General features: G+C 44.2%; 1 protein-coding gene across 5 annotated transcripts in view; it reads right to left on the reverse strand.

The window, feature by feature from the left end:
* The window catches only part of Patj (PATJ crumbs cell polarity complex component), a 302434-nt gene that overhangs the window by 63145 nt on the left and 223991 nt on the right, over positions 1–15298 (reverse strand). For all 5 annotated transcript variants that reach the window (XM_038332714.1, XM_038332713.1, XM_038332717.1 and 2 more), the window contains 2 exons: positions 5066–5140; positions 1650–1767 (listed from right to left, as the gene is read on the reverse strand). In XM_038332714.1, the coding sequence (XP_038188642.1) occupies positions 1650–1767; positions 5066–5140 (193 nt within the window). The remainder of the gene's footprint in view (positions 1–1649; positions 1768–5065; positions 5141–15298) is intronic.

A 15298-nucleotide genomic window follows, 5' to 3' on the forward strand; every position in this document is an offset into this window, starting at 1 on the left:
TCATCTGTAGTTTGTTTGCTGATTATATTCATCAATTTACCTTGACAAAATCAAATATACCTATGTGCTAAACTTTTTACAGAGTGACATTTATGAAAAAGAGTGCAAGTCAGCACAGGATTATAAATCCATCACTGGTGAACCTTTTTGTTTGTTTGTTTGTTTGTTTGTTTGTTTGAGACAAGGTCTGTTAGGTAGCTCTGGCTGGCCTGGAACTAACTATGTAGATCAGGCTGCTCCAACTCACAGAGTTCCCCCTGCCTGAACACTGGGATTTTATTTATTTTTAATCATATGTATGTGCATGGCAAGAGCAAATGAGTGTAGGTGCTTATGGAAACCAGAAAGTGTCAGATCTTAGGTGACAGGAGGATGTGAGCTGCCTGCTGTGGGCGTCTTTTGGAAAAGCAGCAAGCATTTAACCTCAGAGCCACCTTTCCAGCAGCAGCAGCCCCGCCTGATGTGGGAAGTGATGTATGCTGTGAATATGTTTTATTGCCATTGGTTAATAAAGAAGCTGCTTTTGGCCAATGGCTTATCAGAATAAAGCCAGGCTGAAAGAGACATAGAGAGAGAGTAGGCGGAGTCACAGAGAAGCCATGTAGCACTGTTGGAGAGACGCTGGATGCTCCACGGAACTTTACCTAGTAAGCCAAAGTCACATATTAATGGAGATGGGTTAGTATAGGATATAATAGCCAGCTAAAAGTATGCTTAAGATATTGGCCAAACAGTATTGCAAATAATACAGTTTCTGTGTGATTATTTCAAGTCATGGTGATTGGGAAATAAACTAGCAGCCTTCATCCAACACCCACCCCTTGGCTTTTTACTGATAAATACTGCATAAAAGCAAAGTGGAGATACTGATCACTTGCTTTGAAGTTCTACTTTCAACCCTCACTCTTCATCATAATTCAAGCTACAACATGAATTCTATCCTTGCCTCCTTCCATTCTCTTTCTTTTTGAGACTAGACTTCCTAGAGCCCAGGCTGTCCTGGAATTCACTATGTAGTTGAGGATGACACTAAATTCCTGATCCTCCTACCTCCGTTTCTCAAATGCAATTATAGGCACCACCATGCCTGGCTCTGAATACCAACTTCTCTACTGAAAAATAAATCCTCAAAGGCTTATATCAAATACATAATGCCTTCATTATGGTTTTGGAGACATTGTCCATGACTTAACCTTGGTCTTTGGGAGAGATTGGCAGGCAATCTGTAGACTTTAGTTTCATCAAATGCTTCTTTGGAGGGCCTTTTCTCATCTGTGTTACATTACATTCAGTAAATATTAGTGGATGCAGATGGTAAAGAAATGAGAAACAGGCCGGGCGGTGGTGGTGCATGCCTTTAATCCCAGCACTCGGGAGGCAGAGGCAGGCGGATCTCTGAGTTTGAGGCCAGCCTGGTCTACAAGAGCTAGTTCCAGGACAGGCTCTAGACACTACAGGGAAACCCTGTCTCGAAAAACCAAAAAAAAAAAAAAAAAAAAAAAAAAAGAAATGAGAAACAGTGCAGGAAGCGGGGTGTTCAAGCTCAAAAGTACGGCTGTCGAGGAGGGACACAGACCCAGGAGTCCTCCTCCCGCCTCATTCTCAGAGCATCGTGACATTTGTCTTCTCCAAAGGTTCATGAGTCATACCAGAGCCTGTGAAGTCTGCATCTTCAGACTGGCACAATGGACCTGGTGCTAGTGGGGGCTCTTGGGAGCTGAAGGGGGCTTGAGCTGAATACACTTGTTGTTTCATCTGGCAGGCAGCCTGCAAAAGGAAAGAAATTTACATGAATGTCAAGAAGGAGAAAAATAATAAGAACACTGTAAAACTGCTGTATTATTGCTAACAAAATAATGGTGAGTTTCAAAAATGTGTTTTCAGAAAACAGGCTGCTCACTCAGAGAGTGGCAAGAGAAAACTAGGCTGATTTTTGTATTGTCTCCCACTTAACTTTGCTCCTAAAAAACTTATAGGGAGGTTTGGTCAAAAAGGGGGAGCAGGATATAAGTGTTAGATTGACTTGCAGTTTTGTGCTTTTGCTGACAACACCCCCATAAATATTAGCATTAACTAACTAAGAAGAATGAAGGACTCCATGCCTTCTCAAGAGTCACATAAAAAGGGGAGGTGGTGACGTGATTTGTCTGCTGGATTCCAGTAAGTGCCAGGCTGTCTCTGGACTCTAGAGACATCTGCTCCAGAGCCGCAATACTCCAAGATCCTGTCTATGGAAGGCTGTTCCTCTGCATGAGGCACATGCAATATGCAAGAACTAAGACAGTTTTAACCACTGTGAATTTGTATTGTGCTTTCTAGTTTTTCAAAACACTATTACCTGAATGAACACCTCAATCACAAGAACATTCCTCAGTATTAGAAAGTATCATCACACAGCCAATTAGAGGAAGAGGCTGGCTGGTAATCAGTTCTTAGAGAATGCTACAATCAGAGTACTCATGAAATAACGGCTAGGCCATGGTTCTTTTGTTTTTGTTTTTATAAAAAAATTTGATTTTTTTATGTATTATTGTTAGTGTAATATCTGGAGATAAGTGGAGAACTTTATGGAGTTGGTTTTCAGCTTCCACCCAAATCAGGCAGTGTCTCTCATTTTTGTGCTGTGTGCTCCAGGCCAGCTGGTCTGCCAGCTCTAGACAATCTGTCTCTGTCTCCCATCTTGCTGTAGGTACTAGATACTGCATCTGGCTTTTTTATGTGGGTTCTGGGAAAAGTAATCAGGTGGACAAGCTTGCCAGGCAGGGCTTTTGCCTGCTGAACAATCTCAGTAGCTGACTATCATCATCTTTAATACTGACTGGATCCTTACTTAAAACGCCTTTTCCTCTCACACATTTACTAACAAGAAGAGTGTGTGTGGAGGGATTATTACAAAAAAACTGGGGAGCAGCACAGTGGCTCATGGCTACTTAACTCAGGGCTCTAAAAACTTCAAAGTCACATAGACTCATACTTATCAATGTCTTTCTGGAAGACGGTCAGTCTTCATAACATCAAAGAACATACTTCAAGTTTGCAGCCCCTAATAAGCTTTGTGACTGCAGATGGCACTTGACCTCCTATTCTGGACGTTGCTAGTGGGACAGCTGCATGTTGTGAAGTGGTTGTAAAGGTGGAAGAGGACTTAATTCCAGCAAGGCCCTGCCCCCCCCCCCCCATACATGACTGGTGAGCTCTGGGTCAGAAACTTCAGAAACAGAACTTCCATGCCCACCAGAGCCAGCTGGTTTGGCTGCCCACCTTCATGGGCCGTTCTCTTCTGCAGTCCCAGAAAAAGCAACATCACCTTCCAGAGGGGACAGTGCATGTTCTTCAGCAGGAAAAAGAATGGGCAGAAGAAGTTTAAAACTCCATCAAACTACAGAGATGGCTGCCGCACACCCTGAACTGGTGAGTGTCCAGAGTACCGGATCATCAGCAGTACTGGCAGCAAAATGCACTATTGGCATCATAATGCAGCAGTAGGTTTTGAACTGTAAACATTTTTGGATGAGCTGAATGTAGTTATTTTTTGAGTTATTTTATTATTTTGTGTACATGGGTATTTTGTCTGCATGTAGTCTGTTCCATGTTTATGCAGTGCCTTTGGAGGCCAGAAAAGGGCACCAGATTCCCTGGAACTGGCCTTATGGATGATTGTGCGCCACCACTTGGGTACTGTAGATCAAACCCAGGTCCTCTCTGGAAGAGCAGCCATAGCATTTCTAAAGCTCTCTTTTTGTGGTGCAAGGGATGACACCCAGGGCCGCAGACATGCATGCTAGCTAAGTATTCTACTACCAAGTGATGACCCAGGCCTACATGCATTTGTTTTTATTGAGGTGTTTAGCATACAATTTTAGAGAATTTTCAAAGGCATTTTATTTGGAAATGTTTGAAATATCAAAATTTTTTGGGGGGGTGTTTCAAGAGAGAGGGTTTCTTTGGTTAGCCCAGGCTATCCTGGTACTAGTTCAGGCTGGTCCACCTGCCTCTGATTTCCAAGTGCTGAGATTAAAGGCATGTACCACCCAGAGTATATACTTTCTATATACTCTTTTTAAAATTAATTAATTAATTTATTTATTATGTATACAATACTCTGTCTGCTTGTATGCCCAAAGGCCAGAAGAGGGCACCAGACCTCACCACAGATGGTTGTGAGCCACCATGCGGTTGCTGGGAATTGAACTCAGGACCTTTGGAAGAGCAGGCAATGCTCTTAACGGCTGAGCCATCTCTCCAGCCCCTTCTATATACTCTTGTATATGAACTGTGCTATGGGAGTAAAGCAAGATAAACCCTCTCCTCCCCAACTTGTTTGTTGTAGTATTTCATCGCAGCAACAGTGACCCCAACTAGGGCATGTGTACATACCCATGTACAGACATTTCCAAGTATATGTAGTTAAAAATGAAAACAATTCTTAAAGCATAAACTAGTATGTAGAAATAAAAACCAGGATTTTAAAAAGAGAAAAAAATTAAAAACAGTGAACATTTGATAGGCACAAGCTGATAGCTTGCTGGGTTTGGGGCTCAGGGCAGACATTCCTTGAGGGGAGGAGGCAGGAGTTCACAGTCAGCCTTGGCTACATGAATTTAAGGCAAACCTGGGCTACATAAGGCCCTATCCACCACCACCACCCCCAAAAAACCCTAAGTAACCAAGCAACCAAACAGTTCATAAGCTTTAGGACCTGGCACATACAAGGTATTAACTCTTCCATCCAGTGATGTCCTCAGACCTCTAGCTTGTAAAGATAAATGAAATTCAAAATTTGAGGAACACTAAAGTTATTGTATATATTTTTATCAAACTTCAAATTCTTCCATCTGAAAATTTTATTCATGGCATTGTATAAGATAGGGCAGTCTTAAAATTTAACTGCAAAAGGATGTCTTTCCATACCTGAGTGTGATCAGTGATATTAACTGTGCATGGACACCAGGCTTTAAGACACCTTAACCTTCTGCCATCTGACATTATAATCATCTCCTTTTCTTGCGGAATGAAGTTCACCCAACACACTACCCCAATAGAGTAAATCCCAAACATAAATTACCACACTGTCAGGTGACTCCAGTGCAGTCTGTTGCTCCGCCACTGTGTTGTGCTCAACCACCTCTGACAGGTCTTCCTGAAGTGTCAAAGATACAATCAGTTAGCAGCCTCACAGATCTCAATTGCACCTCTGGCAGCCCCCTGGGCTTTGGTCTCAAACAGCACTTACACAATCTCCATCCCCTACCTGGAAGAACCTGCATAAGTGAGCTCAGGCTAGCCACTCAGATATTTTCGGTGATCTTTCCTTCTCTATTACATAGCTTTCCTAGATCTGTGTGATGCTGAATATGAAATCAGTTCCAGGTTTCAATTCCTGATATTAGATCCCCCATTCCCACCTTTAAGATGCTTGTCTAGAGGCTAAGAGCACATCCGATAGAGATACTGTGGGAAAGAAAAGTAAGTTAGTCTTCAGACTGACACACAGGTGTGTCAACTGAAATGCTGGCTAGAGTGTGCGTGTCTATCTCCACGTGTTTCATTCTTTGTGTAGCTGGATTTATGGCTAAAGCATCACCTGATGGTTTAGGTTAAGGCATGAGCTCCTGCAACTTGGCTTGGACAAGGCCACAAAGAGACTAAAGAGATGTTGATTTGGGTGTGTTTACTCTGGCGCTCAGGGGCGCTGTGCTGCACTGGGGAGCAGGAAATAAGAGCAGGGTGGCCTGTGCCAATCAATGTTAGGAGTTTGCAATCCGAGCTGTTTGACTCAAGCAAATCTGAGTCTGTATTTGACTCTTCCAACCTTAATTCCCTGCATAATTTATAAATGGGTGTGGGTGGGTGGGGTGTTAGGTTTCAAACCTGGTGTCCTATTAACATATCAAAGCTGATGCTGACTGCCAGGTTCTCCCAGCACCCTCAGTCCCTACCCAGAACAGCATTGTCTAGACTAGCACTCCCCCACACCCCCAACACACACACACTTCTCCAGCCCAGAAACTGAGCTGGGCTGCCCTTTCCCAGATGCTCTTCCCTATAGAACCCAGACATTGCTACTTACAGCCTTTTTTTTAATTAAATCTCTTTGCCTCTTGCCTCTTGGTTGTTATTCCTGGTTCCCCTCCTTTATTCTCCCCTCTCCTCAGCATAGCCTGGCTCAGTCTGCTGGTCAAGTTTACTCTCTAACTCTCTCAGATGTGTTTGTCTCTGCCTGTGCTTTCCTTTACATCTATGATAAAAAACAAACCACCTCTTAGGAGCAGTCATGTCCTCCTTTTATTCCTCTCTCTCTCTCTCTCTCTCTCTCTCTCTCTCTCTTTCTCTCTCGGGGGTAATCTCACTATGGGGATGTGATTAACCAGTCTGCCAGCCTGCCTCCACCTTGGGCTTGAAAGTCATCTCAAAAGAAAGACAAATCTCCATTTGGAAACCACCTACCCCTGAGCTATAAAAATTCTTCTCTTGCCCATATCCAATGCTGCCCTTTAGAACTCAGCCTTGGGTGGAGGCAGCTTGTTCACCATCATAAAAAAAAAAGCTTGCTTTGGTTAATGGGCCATGATGACTTGGGTTGGTGGTCTTTCTCCTCACATCTCTGGGATTTAACAGATGTTGAAAAAATTGAACAAAGGAATCCACAAATGGATTTCTCAAGGTACCTAGCAAATATGCACATCCACTAAAGACATTCACAGTGACAGTAAGGGAACGAATAGATGCTGGTTTCATGTTCCCAACTGTACCATCAGGCTATAGCAACCAGTCAGTGATCTGGAAAGGATCCCTGCACCCATTCTTCCACAGCCCCTATCACACTTGAAGTCAAATAAGGCAGAATATAAATCAGGTTACAGACTCATCCTGTGCCATCCGTTCTCACTGGTTGAGGCCCAGCATGGATTTGGAGACTGGCACCTAGGTCTTCCATATTATAGGAACTACCCTTAGTCCCTTTCGTTTTAAGGCCACGTGAATTTTGCTCATTTAGATCACTGTCATCCACTTATGGGAAAAAGTTCCTAGAGTCCATTTCACCCAATTCACTACACTTTGCTATAAAATAGATTGTATGATAGAAGATGAATTTATAAGTTGCTTCATACCATAATTCTTCCATGAGCCCTTGGGTAGTGCCTTTCAAACAGTATGATCAGTTCTCTATATTTCCCCTACCCTGCCCTGTCCCTGTGTTTTTGAGGTAAGCTCTCTCTTTCTCTAAAAGGTTTTTCTTTAATATTTGGTAGAATAAAACATGACCTAAATGAGTGCTAAATGCATCAATAATTAAGAATTTGAATTTAAAAGCACTTAGGTAAATTTCAGGCAGGCCACCCGGGATATACACTGAATTTGTGACCTGTGGCCTCCACTGTGTGGCCTTCACAGGTGAGAGAGGGTGGAAAGGTCAATAATAAAATAAAATAATTTTGCGGAGTAAAGCCCAGGCTGTATTATAAACAGGAAACATGATGTCCATCAAAAAGCAAGTCCTTCTCTGTCACTTTGACACTGCAAACCTGCTTTAACCATCCCCAGTCAACTCGTGAGGGACAATGAGGATGTCTTCTCCAGTGTTAGAGATATAAAATGTGACTCTTTTCTGTCAAATACTATCCAATTTGTGCTTAGAACAAGGAATTAATCTTTCTTTCCCACCTTGTAAGACTTTTATGCAAATATTCTAACGCTCCCCACCCAGTAAAACCTTTGTTTACCCAAAGGCCACTGTTCGTGAGTCTAGGAATTTAAAGGTCTGCCGCCCTTTCCCCTTCTTTTCACCTCCTGTGTGCGAATTATTGTCAGACTAGCCAACTGAATAGACCATGAGGTCAGTTCCAGCCAACGGGGAAAAGACACAGCTACCTCCTGAGTGAGAATAAAACACCAGTGCGTTTCCTGTCTGTGAGTCACTCGTATTTGAATGCATCCTCTAGATCAAGAGTATTGCCTTGTATAGACACTTTGGTCAGAAGCTGGTCTCTTTCTTCGCAACCCAAACTTGTTTCTAACATTAGCTACGGATCAAAAACTGTAATTTATATATTGGTCAGAACAACTACTAACTTTGTTTTTCCTTTTTCTTAAACTGTTTTTACATTTATCTGTGCATATGCACTTGCGTCAGAGGACAACTTGTGGGAGTTGGTTCTTTCTATTAAGTCAAGGGATGAAACTCAGGTCATCAGGCTGGGTGGCAGGTACTTATACCAGCTGAGCTACCTGCGGCCCCCTGATATTTACCATTTGCAAAAAGGGGGGGGGCAGAAAAATATGGGTTTCCACTGGTTTGATTCTAACTAGCAGGAGTGTTTAGAAAGGTCCGTTTCCCTTCCTTTCCCTTTCAACAGTAGGAAAGTAGTAATAAGCTACCTGGAAAGGGGCTCTTGGCCAAGCCTGAGCCCCACATCTGATTAGACAGCAGGGTGCTGTGAGAGCAGAGGAGCCCAGGGCTCACCACCTTTTCCTACATGTCGCAAGGATGATTATAGAAATGATTACTTACAAGGGAATGATACAGCACGGGTCTGGGCGGTGGGTGTCTGGAAATTACTAGCTCTTGCATCTTCCTCTCAAGGTTAAAAATGCAACAGGATGGAATGATGAAGTAGGATGTGTGGCTCAGCACACCACCTTCTTATACCGACTTCCTTAAACTGGCTTGGGGAATGGGGCTGTGTATAAGGACAGTGCCAACTATGCCAGCTAGAGACTATTGACTACTGACTATCTACCAATTATGGAGGTAGTCATGCTACACATTTGTTAATGTGTACAATGGATTTTGTGTTAGATACTGTTTCCTGTTTTAGAATGCCTGTGGGGGTGCACACCTTCAATCCCAGTACCCAGGAGGCGGTGCACAAAGAGTTTAAGGTCATCCATGGCTATACAGTGAGCTGATGGCCAGCCTGGGATATAGGAGACAAACCTATATCCAAAGCCCAATCATCTTTTTTAGAGTTTGAGTAACTGAGGTACAGGGAAGACAAAGTATTACCAAGCCAGAACCCAACCCAGACACAGCCCCGCTCTTAACCAAGGCACAAAGCATGTGAGAAAGAGAATGCACTTTTTGCCAGAAGGTCCTCGGTCAGTCCTGCAGAGTGACTCTGAACTTAGATTTGATACCAGGTCAGAACAAGTTGCACTTGTTAATTCTAATCTGAGATTGAAAACAAAAGAGAGGTACTTCCTGGCCCCTGCAGCGGCACAGGTTACCTCCCTTGCGTATACACACAGGCTTAGAACTTGCTCATCGTCCAGCCACTGTACCATGGAGCTCTATTTTAAGATGATGACTTTGCATCTTAGCTCCTGAAACAAATGGACACAGCATATTTGGTGGGCACCGAAAGCCTCAGCACAGCATAGGAGCTCCTAATGGACACTGTTTTGTGCAACAAAATCAGATGTATTAGCAGCTGGAACTTCAGGGTTAGTTGTTAAGAACTGGACTCTCCTAGGTGACAGTTATGATGAGAAGTGGACCTGCCTGCAATCCTCAAAGCAGACTGACTCCTTTTCTTACTTAGTTACCTTTCCATTGTTGTGACCTAGGCAATTTCTAGAATAAAGTTTATTGGGGCTTGCTTATAGTGTCTGGGTCTATAACCACCATGGCATGGAGCTTGGCAGTGCTTAGGAAGGCATGGCACTAGAGCAGTGACTAAGACCTAAAATTTGATCCACAAGTAGGGAGACAGACAGACAGACAGAGACAGCATGAGAGAAACAGCAAGGGAAGGGGGAAGGACAGAGACATTGAGAGTGCTGATGACACCTCAAAGCCTACTACTCCTCACGGCACACCTCCCCCAACAAGGCCACACCTCCAAATAGTTCCACCAAATAGGTACCAAACATTCAAACACGTGAGCCCATGGACACCTTTGTCATTCAAATCACCACACTCCTGTAATGAAGTGCACCTTCTTTCCCGACACAGTAATGGCCTAAGGGTACACACTGAGATGAAACAAGAACAGGAGACTTCCGCTTCCAGTGACTCAAGGGAGGAGGTGTCAGCTCTGTTCTGGCAGAGGCTTAGCTCTAGAAGTGATGGGCACACCATGCTAGGGACGTGTCTGGCTGAGACACTTCTAGCACCAATTGCTCCTGAGCTGAGTGATAATTCTGTCCCTGCAGTGACTACAGGTGGCGTGGACAACATCTGAAGCCTTTAAGTAAATTTCTGCTTTTGGCTATATAAGGTCACTAAAGACTTCCACAGCACCCAAACTTTTCTTTTAAAAGCTGGTTAAACAAACTTGAAAGAAACTATCCCTAGCCCACATATTCATTTGCATAAGTCAGAAACACAGCTCAATGACAAATGTCTATGGACTCAACCCACCCAAAGGAATTCTTTACATTCTGGAATGAGTTTGCATACTGAAGAGACCAGTCTTCCCCACCGCTTCCAGATCTTTCATGGAGTCATAATTTCTGTGGAAACCTGTTTCCTCTCTTGGTTCAGCTAAAGTTAAGGGAAGTGACAATTTGCAGGGTGGCAGCGACAGCTCCAACCACACAAGAATGAAGATGCTTAGCCAGATGTCTGCATCTGCATTGTCACCAAAACACAAAGGAGTAAATGTCTTTCACACCAACTGCCCAGGCTATTAGAGAATGAACCCCAACTGTCCTTTTAATATTTATAACACCAATAATACGTGGAGGTGGGGTCTGGATGTGTCAGGTCAAATTCTCAGTTTCTCAAGTAGCTGGGAGTACCTGTGTATGAGAATTGATCCCTTCTTCAAATCTGTATGTGAGTGTGATATGTATATTCATGAACATGTGTGATGTGTGCATACCTGAGTATACACATAGGGGTCAGAGGTCAATCTCATGTTTATTTGAGACAGGGTCTATTTGTCAGTGCATATGCCAGGCTAGCCAGCCTAAGAATCTCTGGGATTTTCCTTCTCTTCTTCCTATGAGATTTGAATTCAGGGCCCCATGTTGGCTGAGCAAGCACTAACACACTGTTCCATATCTCCAGCCCTAATAATTGCTTCTTTAAAGTTGTATTCAAATCCTATCTGTGACACTTATCTCTACACCTCATCTTTATCTATAAAGTGTGTTAATAGGGTTAATCTCATGTGAAACATGGGTTAATATTAGACTAAATGTTGCCACTTTCCCACCCAGTATGGATTAGAATGATGCTTTCGGAGAACACAGTGAGTGCCGCAAACCTTAGCCGCCACTGCTCTTGGCAGCTCTGGCAGTTCCTGGGTAAATTGCGCCATGGGCACTATGGTCAGCAATGTGCCCAGGACACACAGGTCTTTAGACAACTGGTTTATACCTGAAAGAGTCTGCGGATTTACAGCTTCCTTTGAAAGACACCACAGCCTCCACAGGTCTTAGCTTCCAGAGCCTTAATATTACACCAGCAAGCAAGGAAGCTAATTCTCCCACAGGCCAGCACTGAGCAGTGCTGCTTTCCAAGAAGCCCAGGACCCTGAAGACCCCTAGTGTGGGGAAGACAGCATGAGTTCTGTGCCCGCTCCTCATGTCATCTTAGCCTGTGGTAGTTGACCACTGGGAGTTACAACTGCAGCATTCTTTTCTACATCTAGAAAAAAATGTTGCTAACAAGTGATTCCTTCCCAGGCAAGCACAAATCCAAGTTAAGTTTCCTCAGTGGGCCAGTCACAGGCGGTAGGGGTGGGGTGGGGTGACATGGGGTAGAGGTGAGCAAGAGGTGTGAACCCCTGCTAAAATGTGCCCCCTTCCATCTTGGCATTCATGGAGTTGTCTTCCTTGTTGCCCTTCTGTCTCTGTGGTTTTCATTACCATACAAGAGGGAAGGGGACGGATGAAAAAGCCAAAGGGTTTGCCTTGCATGGCCATGAAGTAGATTTGATTAGAAGTTCACTGTCGTTTTTACGACTTGCAAAGGGAAATTTATCATCTGAGCAAATCCCAAGCTGTCTCTGAGATGGCGACATAAAGAACAATGAGCTGTGAAAAATGCTACATATTTGCATGCACTTGAACTCCACATGGGCAGTTTGTACACTGTCACAGAGAGGGGCCAGTGCTGGCTCAGCCAGTTTCCTGTTCTTACAGAGAATCCCCAGACACTTGCTGGAGTGAGGATGTGCAGAGTCACACTGTTGGAAGCACCAGCCAGGAAGTGAACCTCCAACAAGCCTACACACACTAGACAATAACTTAGGACTATGTTTTACAGTTGAGCGTCAGTGCAGAGAAGATCAGGAAAGAATTTTAATCAAGTGCAGCAGCCATGCTTGATAAGCGACGTCAAAAACTAGAAACCACATCACTGCCCTAAAAACAATTCCAAAGTGACCACAGGATCACCTAGCACATTTCTCTCCAATCAGTTCTCCACCCTCTTCCTTTTTTAAAAAAATATTTATTTATTTATTATGTATACAATATTCTCTCTGCATGTATGCCTGCATGCCAGAAGAGGGCACCAGACCTCATTACAGATGGTTGTGAGCCACCATGTGGTTGCTGGGAATTGAACTCAGGACCTTTGGAGGAGCAGGCAATGCTCTTAACCGCTGAGCCATCTCTCCAGCCCCACCCTCTTCCTTTTTTAAAGTTAGCCACCTCAGCCTGCTATGGGTCAGGTTTAAACCACAGGCAACCTTTTCTGTTTCCTTGTGTTTATCTAACCGTGTGCAGTGCTCTCTTTAATCCAGGGACGCCACATGAGACAAAGAGGACTTTTCTCACATTTCAACAGGCTGTGAAAGTTTTAAAATGACCTTTGGGGATGCAGCTGGTTTTCCAGCTGGGCAAGAGGGATTGAAGTGATACCAGGTGGAGGGCGCGGATATAACTCGGTGTATGAGGTGCTCGTTGTGTGTTTACTCTTGATACCCAGACCCTATATAAAAAATGGGCACAGGGGTGCACATCCCAGTGCTGGGGAGGCAGGGATTGGTGGATCCCATGGGTGAGCTGACAAGGGACTCTCAGGGCCAGTGAGAGAATGCCTGAAAAACCCGAGGTAGGTGGTGCCTGAGGAAGGTTGCTGTCTGGCTTCCATTCCCCCACATGTGCACTCCACCACACAAAGTAATGTTAGGGTGTAGCACATGAATCTGGAGCCTTGTAAGCCAGGGATGATTATCAGTGTGAGGCTAGCCGTCAGGTGTTATCATCAAAAAATGGACATATAAAATGAAGGATTTGGACAGGATACAGTGGATATGAGTGGTCACTCCTCTTGTTTCCTAGCAACTGTGGGCAGGAAATGCTTCCCTGGGCTCTGAAGTCTGGCAGTGCCCATCATGGTGTTCCTCCTCACAGGTTACGTGTGGTCTGAAAAACTGACTTCTGCTCCTCCTGACTCAACACCATCTCTCAGAACCACTGTCTTTAGGCTTCAGCATCAGTGAGTCAGATACAGAAGGTTCTGGAATCCTTACTGTAGGTAATGCTGGGGACAAACGAGGCAAGTGATGGGTTAAGAGAGCGTGAGACTGCAGGGGCTACGCAAACTGGCAGCACACACGGATGGGCAGTTTGGACTGCCCAGCCACCTGCACAGACAAACTGGGAACTGGAATTTGGGTATAAAGTCTCCTATGCAGATGAGCCTCTAGCCCTAGTTATGGGGCTACGGACAGCGATGGCTGCTGGGGGAGGGAGAGCCAGTGTTCTTTAAGGGTCTGGGCTCTGGTAGGTCAACCATACTCCACTGGATGGCCACACACAAACTGGAGTTGACAGGTTAGTAAGTTAAAAGTGGGGTGTTGTGGAATATTTGTTTAACTAGCCAAAGATGTGTTAACATTTCTTATGCTACATTTTGTTTAACTATGTGTTGCATCTGCATTAAATAAAATTAACCTGGGCTCAGGGAGGTGGGGTTAGCAACTAGTTGACAGGAAGTAGCTAGGAGAAACATAGCATGTGTTTTTTTAGTTGGGGCATTGTGGAAGGAGAGCGGATTCCTGGGATGCCCACTAAGAGAGAAGGTTAGCCAGTTGTTACTCTAACTCTCTGAGCCTGCAGGTTTTCACCCTAGCCGTTGAGTCTAAAGTTTTATTAGATGATAAGAATTTAGTTAAAGCTGCCTTCAGTGCAGTAACAGAGCCACTGTCTGGGGAAACAAAATTCCTCCCAGGTTACGGCCTTAGTAGCCGGCTGATAATAGTTTAAAGCGTAGCGACTGTGAGGAAGGTAGAACAGCAGAGAGGAGAAATTAAGTTGGCAGTAGGGAGGTGGGGATGAATCTGGGGGCAGTTAGTGGGTGGAGTTGAGGGTGAGTACAATCACAATTAACACACTATGAAATTCTTGAATTTATAAAATTACGTATTAAAAAACTAAAAGCTCCTATGTATAAAACTTGAATTGACCCTCTTAGGACCGTTGTGCTGGCTGAAGGAAAGACATCTGCTGGGTGGTCAGGTCCCTGGCGCCAGTGTGAGCTCTGTTTTGGATCAAGTTGTAACCCTGAATCTGAACTGTGTTTTATGTGTTTTCACTCCTTAGAGTCAGTCACACTGCAGCTTCTAAGAAAATGTGCGCTGACAAATGAGGGCCTCAGCGCCTGTGGAGTTCACCCAGGCAGAGTCTGGAGCTAGGGATAGGTGCTGCTGCTGACTAAGCCTTGCCTCAGGCAACATGTTCTCATGTACAGAATCATATTCAATCCCAACAAAGAGGCAGCAAAAAGCTAGGCTTGGAGGAGAAGCCAGAGATGGGCAGTGTGAGCCTTTTCTTTCAGAGCCAGTGGCTGGCAGAGGAAGATTCAGGTCTTTATAGACTCAGGCTCTTGAGTTGTACCAACAGTCCTTACATTTGCAAAGGCGAGTCACACCAGGAAACCTTATCATACAAGCACTACTTAACACAAGAGAAGCTGATCTTCCTGAAGTGTGTTTGCAGATCTTCTATGGACCAGGCATTTCAAGGCAGGGAGCAAGGGTACTCCTAAGATCAGACAGTCCAGCGGATGGAGCCCTGGAGTGGTAAAATAAGCTGCTGGCTTCCATTTGAGTTTTCATGCCACAGACTATTTAGGTCAGTGGCATTTAATTCCAGAAACAGCGCATGCTTCCCCTGGCATCTTGATCCCCTATAAATTCTAAAAATCACCTCCAGGATGTAGGCCACCTTGCTATCTAGATTTCTCCCACTTCTATTTTCTTGCGCTAAGAGTTAGATTATAGTAGCATCAAATGCCATTGACAGCATGAAAAAATTAAATAAAACAAAAACCCGAAACAACTTTTAAAACTTGTGAGAAATGAGAAATGTTACGGAGGCTGCTGCCTTATGTGAACCA

This window comes from Arvicola amphibius, chromosome 6, assembly GCF_903992535.2.
Source record: "Arvicola amphibius chromosome 6, mArvAmp1.2, whole genome shotgun sequence".
NCBI lineage: Eukaryota > Metazoa > Chordata > Mammalia > Rodentia > Cricetidae > Arvicola > Arvicola amphibius.